The sequence below is a fragment of the Peromyscus maniculatus genome, chromosome 8 (genome assembly GCF_049852395.1).
Source record: "Peromyscus maniculatus bairdii isolate BWxNUB_F1_BW_parent chromosome 8, HU_Pman_BW_mat_3.1, whole genome shotgun sequence".
Taxonomy (NCBI): Eukaryota; Metazoa; Chordata; class Mammalia; order Rodentia; family Cricetidae; genus Peromyscus; species Peromyscus maniculatus.
Genome location: NC_134859.1, coordinates 107,897,430 through 107,906,284, shown reverse-complemented (window position 1 = coordinate 107,906,284; position 8,855 = coordinate 107,897,430). Strand labels below are relative to the sequence as shown.

General features: G+C 59.3%; 1 protein-coding gene across 2 annotated transcripts; it reads right to left on the bottom strand.

The window, feature by feature from the left end:
- Positions 1–1,876: 1,876 nt before the first annotated feature.
- On the bottom strand, positions 1,877–7,861 carry Chmp6 (charged multivesicular body protein 6). 2 transcript variants are annotated; one of them, XM_006987709.4, is made up of 8 exons: positions 7,569–7,861; positions 5,840–5,949; positions 5,662–5,749; positions 5,258–5,344; positions 4,638–4,703; positions 4,406–4,486; positions 3,422–3,476; positions 1,877–2,866 (listed from the first exon to the last, which is right to left on the bottom strand). In XM_006987709.4, the coding sequence occupies exons 1-8, from the start codon at positions 7,629–7,631 to the stop codon at positions 2,814–2,816; spliced, it is 603 nt and encodes a 200-aa protein (XP_006987771.1). In that variant the 5' UTR covers positions 7,632–7,861; the 3' UTR covers positions 1,877–2,813. The 2 variants fall into 2 exon arrangements, with proteins under 2 accessions (XP_006987771.1, XP_006987772.1); XM_006987710.4 differs by having other exon boundaries at positions 2,668–2,863; positions 7,569–7,727.
- Between the last annotated feature and the right edge of the window lie 994 nt (positions 7,862–8,855).

The window sequence follows — 8,855 nt, the reverse complement described above, 5'->3', positions numbered from 1 at the left end:
GAAAGAACCGACTCCTGAGCATGCTCTGGCCTCCATATACACTCCATGCATCACACACAGAAAAAAATGTAGTAAGAATAAAATAATAGCCCTCAGCGGTCAAAGGAGTCAGCACTTCCTGGTATAATGCATCACTGCATCAAGCCCAGGGTCCCATGAAAGCTAGGCAAGCACGCTACCCATGAGCCATATTCCCAGCTTCTGTACTCTGGAGACAGGGTCTTACAATGTAGCCCCAGGCTGGCCTCCTGCCTTCACCTCTCTGGTGTTGGGATTACCAGCATGAAAGCCACCACGCAGATGTGGGTGCACACAGCGTGCACTTGGGTGGCCAGCCTACAGGACTCACTGAGGGCTGTAAGCATGAGGATTCTGCCCTGAAGATCTGGCAGACGAAGACGCCGAGGTGCCAAGGCTTCAGCGGCTGATGCAGAAGACAGCCAGCTGGGCTCTGAGTTTGGATCTGAATCTCCCCTCACCCAGCCAGTATTCTGCACAGGAGCCAGCCGAAAACCGAGCATACGCACATCATTCCTCTTTGTGATAGGTGCCCTCCTCCCAACCGTCCACACAAGGTCATCCCATGAGCTAGCCTCTTGAGCCCCTGCCTGGACCTTTGGGCCACAACCCCAGGTGGCTTCCAGGCCCCCCCCCCCCCCCCTGTGTACTGTTGATCCTGCAGTCCCTCTGCCCCAGCCTGGCCAAGGGGCCCTTACTCACAGCACCCGCTCACCTCCAAGTCTCCAAGGGTTGTCTCTGGCAGGACCCCTGCTCGGCCACAAGCTTTATTAGCTTGTGATTGTCATGGATCCTATGGCAACTACACTGACTGACAGGCAGGGAAGCATGATGGAGCAGGGAGGTCTTAAGAAGGCAAAAGCTCACAGGGTCAGGAGTGGAGCCTACAGGCTACCACCCCAAGCCAGGTACAGAAAGAACACTGTCATCTCGGCATTCAGAAGGCTGAGGCCAGCAGACAGCACAGGCAGTCGGGCTACATCACAAGATCTTAGCCCCAAAAGGAAGTTCTTACTCAAGAGTTGTGAGTCTTGGCTGCCCTGGATGAGGGCACCTCTCCCAGTGAACAGCTGTGCCTCTGCCTGGCCCAGGTCACACACGACAGAAAGCTGGAGCCTGGCCTACCTGGGCTTTTGAAGCTCTGTCCGCAGAACCCGGCCACCTCAACAGCGTGCGAGGTGTGGGTGCGTCCTGCTGCAGGACATCGCTGTGGGCGCGGAGCAGGCTTCACTGGTAAAACTACCCTCAGTGTGGCCAAGCAGCCCAGCAGCAGAGGTGGGCAGAGCCCCTCCTGGTGGGCACAGACACTGCAGGAGAGGCCGCACCCACACTTTGTTTACCGGTCTTGGTAACTGTCAAGCATGCGCTCAGGGCTGCTCCCAGTTTTCACCTGCACACTCAGCTTCCATGGTCTCCCAAGAAACCCTGAGCCCCAGCAGTGTTAAGCCTGGCTGTGTGGAGGCTGCTCCATGGAGGGGCCTGGCAGCTGCCTACCAGCTACGACTCCCATGTGCACGCTAACCCCACACCAGTCACACTCTCACAAGGTGTCTCAGGCCTGGGATCTGGCAGTCCTAACCACCAGCCCCATGTGTGAAAATATGCAGCACGCATGTTCAGAGTGGCCAGAGCCTTGCCCTGCCCTCCTCTACCTTCAAAGACAGCTGCTGGCCATGGCCAAGGCCGCCCTGGGACTCAGGGAGGAGCCCAAAGCTCTCCTCCCTGGTGCATCTGGCACCCAGTCCCTGGCTCTGCCGAGCATGGTGGCTAGGGCTGTTTTGGTTGGTCGTGGGCCGCACTCCAATCCACCCGTATAACTAACTGCTCCTATGCAGGGAACCACACCAGGACACCAGACTCTAGTCCAAGAGGCAGGAGACCATGCAGGGGCCAACTTTAATACTGGAGTTGACCCGTTTTGGGTTAAGGAAGAGACGTCCTTTCCTGGTGGGCCCTGAAAGGATGGAAAGCCCTGTGGTCCTCAAGGACCCGAGGATCAGGGACTGTCCCCTATCAAACAAGACAGGACCCTGAAAGTCACCTCCAAGCTCTGCTCCTCCAGGGCATTTGGTGGCTTAGGGACTGGCAGCTGTGTGTCCAGATTCCATGGGGTACACACCCACTGGAACAGGGTCTTGTCACCTCCTTCAAGATGTCTTTCTTCTGTGAAGACCAAGTCAGGTTCCTAGACTTGTCCATTCAGCAGGATGGCCCCTGGTCCACCTCCCCAAAACACAGGAGGCTCAAGTCTGAGGTGCCAAAGAAGAAGCTCCGAGAGATTTGGAGAACACTAGTATCCTAGAGTTTCTGTCACAACCTGTAGGGAAACTGAGGGACATCAGGAGGCCAGGCACGGTGAGAACCCCTTAACTGAAGCCCCCCACCAGCTTGGAGCAGCAGAGACAAGAGAAGGAAACATAGGGACCCCTAGGTCTGAAGCGCTTCCTCACAAAAGAGCGCAGGTCACACGGACTGGGTCAGCCATGAGAACAGCACCAGGAGTATTGGGCTGCGCCCACTGTGGGAACCACAGCTGCCTGAAGCCAGGCCTGGCTGGGCTTTTGAGTGTCCACTTAATCCAGAACGAGAGCAGGACAACGGTGCATCCAGACTAAAGCTCGAATCGCGTTGTGGTGCCGACGTCAGGGCCATGTGAGCTGCCGCTCTAGCCACCAGCACCTGCACTGGCCAGCGCGGCCCTTCAGGCCTCCTAGGAGCCCTCAGGGTTGACACGCAGCCCAACGCTCTGTGGGCCAGTCCTCAGAGAGTCCCTGTGAGTCCCTGGAGAGTCAGAGTTATGAAGCTGCCACCAGCTCTGCCTGCCTGGATCTGGCCTTGGCCGGTGCTTCTGTGGAGAAAACAGTCGTTCATGATGTACTCAGAGGATGAGGCCAGAGGCTGCAGGCGAGGGGTGCGCCCAGCAGGGGAGGTGAGTTATAACCAGGAAGCCAGATGGACCTAGAGGCCGGGGCACAGCCTGTGCAGTAGGTCTCTGGAGGCTTAGGGCTCCCAGAAGCCACACAGGAACAGAGGGAAACATGGAGCCACTGGGACTCTGAAAGTCCATTAACCACTGACTAGAGTGCAGTGGAGGCTTCTGAGCAGGTGCAGCGCTGCCCAAAGCTGCGAGTTCCAGACGACAGCTGGACTGGGGGATCTAAGCCCTCGGGGGCCCAAGTGGCTGACAAGCCTTCTCCCAGGGCTGATGAATGGACATGCCTCTGTGAGTTGGTCTGGATCCCACTAGAGGACCCAACCCCTTGGGAACCACTCTCCATCAACCGGGGCACAGCCACAGGTACACTTTCCCACCAGGCTGTGGGGGCTGCCAGTGGGCAAGGTCAGAGGAGCACCGTGTATAGTGCTCCCCCTGACTTCAGACCAACACAAAAAGCAAAGGTACCTGGGTTTATGTCAGGAAGGGGCTCCGAAGGAACCTCTGGTAACTCGATTTGTTCCTGCAAGAAGCAAAGATGAGGCGTGAGTTGGGTGTGCTGCCACAGGCTGCCCGGCTCTAAAGAGGAGCCGGATCCACTTGTTAGCTGCCCTTGGGGGAGGCAGCCAGTCCACTGCTCAGAGGCCCAGCTCTGGAGCCTTGCACTCTCCTTGTCTACAGCATCTTTACAGGTGACCGCTGCAGAGGTGACAGGGACACTCCAAGAGGCCCCAGGACCCCAGTGATCTGGAGCTATTCCAGGAATATTAGTTCCCAAGCAAGGGCTGCAAAAGTCCATGGAGGAAGTAGAGACCAGGGTACGCTGAGTCCCCAGGGCTAGGAAGCCATGACGGGCTTCTGCTGGGAAGCACCGAGGGCCACAATCCTGGAGGACTGTGGGGAAAGCTGCTCCATGGGTGTAGGTGGCCTCTGTCCTCCTGTGGCCTGATTTCCAGCAGCCCACCAGGCTTCTGGCCCTGGCATGTGGGCAGCCACAGGACCCAAAGGGTAACTTCCCGGCCAGTCGTACTGGGCTGTGAACAACAGGTGGCTCTGGGGCAGCAGCAAGACCTTAGCAAGCAGAGGCTTTGGCCAACGCAGCTAAAGAATCCAGCTTGGGAGCTCCAGAGCTCGTGGCCTGGACATGGGGTCAGACCCAGCTGTGGCACTGCAGACCCTGGGGCCTGCAATGCAGAGGTGAACAGGTTCCACTGAGTCACCAGAGGAAAGCAGGCTGAGGGGCGGGGCAGGCTGAGCATGTCCCCTCTGTCCATACATGGGTCACAGGGGCCTGCAGCAAGCTGCTGGGTCAGGCTCCAGCCACCCTGCTTCTTAGGAAGGAAATCAGGAAAGCAGGACCCTGGGCTCAGACATAACAGCCAGACACACCACCAAGCAGAGGCCTATAGGGTCCCATCCCCCAGGGGACCAGACAGCCCTGGGGACCTGTACCTGAGTGATTGCATTCAGCTCTTCCAGGATGGCATCCTCATCCTCCTGAGTAAAGTTTCCTGCCAGCAACTCATCAATTTGCTGTGGGAGGAAGAGATGTACTGAGAAGCAGGCCTGGCAGGGCTCTGGGTCCCTGGGGACAGCAACTGGCAGGGAGGGGTATTCCCAGCTGTGACTCTGGGTTCCCCTGGGAAGCAGTGCAGTGGGTGGGCCTGTGCCCAGCAAAACATACCCGCTGGTACTCTACTGCCTCCTGGGTCTCATCCAGGATCCTCTCCACCTCCTCTATGGACATCACCTGGGGATGAGATGAGATTCAGGGCTGCTCAGTGAGGCAGACGACGCCCCTGGCGAGGGCTGCGTCCTTACCCTGTCTTTCCCTCAGCAAAGCCAGGGAAGCGGGCCTGCCCTTGGCTCTGAGCCAGGCCTGTCTGCGGAGGCCCTGTCCAGACCTTCCCAGACCCAGAACAACCCTGACAATTATAAATAAAACAGGTCGAAACCGGAAACCCCTCCTGGGAGGGGACCGAACTTCCTCTGTGTACAATCAATAGGGCACCTCTGCTGGCCTGTGTCACACACGCCTCAGATCCTACTCAGATACCTGACCTCCGGGCACCGAGCCCCGCTCCCTGACCAGCCCACTCACCACACCCATGCCCTACCTCCCCACCACTCGGCACCAGTGAGCCCAGCGCAGAGGCTGTGCTGTGCCACACCTCCCTCAGGCCCGCGGGTCCCTGACAAGCACTGGGACGTCCCCAGTCCAGCTAACCTCAGGTCCTGAGCCGGCACAAACGCCGCTTGACCTGCCTGCGGCCGCAATGCCTGCCGGGCGCCATGAGGACCTACCTGGTGCATCTTGTTCAGACACTCGTTGCCCACCTGGAGCCCCTCCATCACCTTCATCTCAATCTGCGTGAACTCGATGCTCTGAACCTGGAAGCAGCAGCCACTGGTCAGAAGCCCTGCTGGGCTCTGGACCCACAGGGAGACAGGCTTCTGGCACTGGAAGGAATGTCCTGCCTTTTCTGGTTCTCTGCTATGGCAGCTGGGACTTACTGGGAAAGTGCTGGAGACTTTCAGTGGCTCCAGCCAGGAGGGGCAAACCAGGATGCTCTTACCCCAACCCTGGGAGACGCGCATACGACCCCACCAGCCCGACCTGCCCCCCACCTCCCACCCTGGGGTGGCCAGCCCCCACCCCATTCCCTAGGTGCTCTGGTTCCCAGCAAAGGCTGCTGGGCACAGCCTACCATGGCTTCCAGGCTGCTGATCTGGTTCTCTGTCCGGTCGAGTAGCTGTTCCCGGTACCTCTTCTTCTTGAGCAGCAGCTTGGCCCGTCTGCAAGGGAAGCCACCCTGTCTGTCCTGGCTCAGCTCCAGGGAAGCGCCTCCCCTCCCACCACACTAGCCCCAAGGAAGTGCCCCTTACTCTTTCCTGCCATCCCGCAGCAGCTGCCTGGCCAGGGCCCGCTCCCTCTCCAGCTGCTGCGTGACCCTCTTCTGGTACTGCCTCAGCTTGTCCCTCTGCTGCTTCAGTTGCTGGGGAGAGAGCAGGAATGCGCAGGTCAGCGGCTCCCCCGTCTGCTAGTCCCCGCGTGGTCAGGAGGAGCCAGGCGAGCCTAATGGTGGCCTCTGCCGCCCAGAATACGTGGCAATATTCACGAACACCTCTAGACTTGCACGGCGGGATGCAACTGGCATCGCCAAGGCCCCCTGTGCCAAGGAGGAGACTTCCGCCCTGCTCAGCCACAGCTTGGCCACCGCCTGTGCTCCTCGGGTCACTCGAGCGGCCACCAGGCCCTGGAAGGTTCTAGCCTCGGGTCACTCAAGTGGCCACCAGGCCCTGGAAGGTTCTAGCCTCGGGTCACTCGAGTGGCCACCAGGCCCTGGGAGGTTCTAGCCCAACAGAGAACACGCCGCTGCACGCCGCCCTTCACCCCACCCCTCCCTCTTTTGAGACTAAGTGTTGCTCAATCCCCCTGCCTCGGCCTGCGGAACTTTTGCTGCCACACACGACTCTTCCCATTTTTATCGGGTGTAGTGGGTAGCTGTTGAGACTCCATGGATTTCTCGCATTAACCATGCACTTGGCTCTCCTGTCCACTGCCGTCTACCTGAATGGACAGCAGCGGCTTGGCCATCCACTGCGTGCCCTCCACTGTTCAACTGTGGTCAGTCCTGCCTGCTTAGGCCATTCCCATTCTGTGTCCAAATGCTGTCACTTCAGATGGAACTACCACGAATAGGTGCAGGCCCTGGCCACACTTCACAGGCTGACACCTTGAGGGCACCATGGTAAGTGAAGGCAATGGGCACCTTTAAGATTCAGCTGGTGAGAAACCATCCACCATGCACTCCAGGTTACCTGGGAGACCATGCCAGCAGGGCAGCCCTGCTGTGGGGGGTGGGGGTGGGGAGGACCGGCCCCCAGGTCCTCCACCTTCACCCAGTGTTTTCTACAGGGTCTGCCCCTCAGCGGGCATCACTATTCCCACCCTTCAGATCTGGAGGCCTTGTGGCCAGGCTACAGTACTCTTTCCTCTTGGTTGGTTTTTTTTCTGCCATCAGAAGCCTTGCCTGGAGATACTAGAGGGGAGACCCGCGGAGCTGCAGGAAGGCCAGGCTGTGCCTCTGTGGAGCTGGCAATCTGAGTACGTCTGGCGGTGGCGTGGCGGCGTGGCTAGGCTCTCTGCTTCCTGTGTCCCTGCCGCCTTGGGACCTGACTGCAGGACCCACCTCTGCGACAGTTCTACTTAGCACTGGAGGACGGCGTCCCGAGACGCGGGGGTCCCGGGGGCTTCCTGCACTCCACAGAGGCTGCAGAGGAGGGGGTGCGCACCCTTTCCGTAAGAATCACACCGAGACGCCTAGTGGCAGCCACGCCCACGGGTTCTTTTTCTGGGGCCTTAAGAACTTTCAGTAACTTATGGCTCGGGATGCCACGACCACCGGCTGTGCGCAGCCTCCTCCCTGGCACCTCCTCCCACGGATCTGCGCTCAGCCCCCAGGCACAATCCAGGTCTTTCCGGGCCGAGCCGCGGCCGGTCCAGGGGTGTCTGCAGCTGGGCGCGCGCTGGCACCGGAAGCGTGACCCGCTCCGCCTCCCGCCTCAGTTTCCCCCGCGGGGCCCGACCCCCCGCCCGCCGTCGGCCCCTCACCAGGATGGCCCTGTCCTGCTCGGTGACCCGGCTCTGCTTCTTGCGGCCAAACAGGTTGCCCATGGCGGCCCCGCGCCGGCCGGCCGAGCCCGTCGCCGCCGCCCCGCGGCCACCGTACTCCGCTCTCCCTACGGCGGCCGCGTGGAGCCTCGCGCCGCAGAACGCGAAGCAGCTTCGTACTTAAGAGTGCGCGCCCGCTGGCTGGATTTTCCCGGCGTTGCGAACGCCCTGCCTCGCCCTTTCGGCCAATGGAATGGGATCTTTGATTAATTCAGTGAATCTCAGATGGGCGAGCCTAAGCCAGGCTTCCCGACCTTCAAAAACGCCCAGCCGACCCCCCCCCTCCCGTCCCTGAACAGGAAATGCTGAATTTAGTGACACTACACCTTGCTAAGATGCCGTGCACCCGCGTGCACCTGCCTTTCGTCGCTGTCACCTTTGTCCCCTCGTCTTCTCACTGTGGTCAGGGTTCAGGTGACAACACAGGGGCCCTACTTTCACTTCTGAGTTCTTGGGCTAAGGATGAGTCAGCCCTGCTGCTGGGACGGACTCAGTGACCCCCAGGGACTCTCTGATCCCATCTGCCCTCTGTAGGCCCTTGGTGAGTTAACTGGGGTGCCAAGACGCTCATGCCCGGGGCTCTACACCCTAACAGCCACCAAGGGCACACTGTTGCCCTGGATCCACTGTCTTGGCCAGGAGGGGAGTAATCATCCCTTTGAGAGACAGTACAAGGAGCTGTACCCATTGCTGAGCACTCTTGTTCATTTATGCCTTTCTGAAGTCTGGGCTCAGTCTTGGCCTCAGGTTCCACACATCGTGGACCCCGTAAATCTGGTGACTACCCCTTCTTCCAGCAGCACCTTGTGATTCCCGAACTGCCTGCATTCTTCCTTCCCCAACCCCCAGTTCCTTTAGTAAGCAAGTGCAGACGGCATGGAGGGGCCTTTCTGATGGCGGCTCTTGTGATCCCTCACCCGGAAGAGGCTCCCATCTTGGCTTGGCTTTGCCTGGAGAAGAACAGCGCGAGGCCAAGAGTCAAGTCTGCGGTGGTGACTTGAGGCTCTAGCTACACCTAGAGTTCCAGCTCCTTCTGTCACTTTAGAAGCGTCTCTGGGGGCGGAGATTTGTTGTTGTTTTGTTTGTCGGTTGGTTTTTCACTCCTGGGACCCTCCAGCTAGTCAGGGGTCCTGTATTCCAGGGCACTATACATGCCAGTGCATTCAGCGGCCCTTTATGGGCTCAGCCCTGGCTTTGGTCGTTAGCTATTGCATTTTAGTCTCTGCT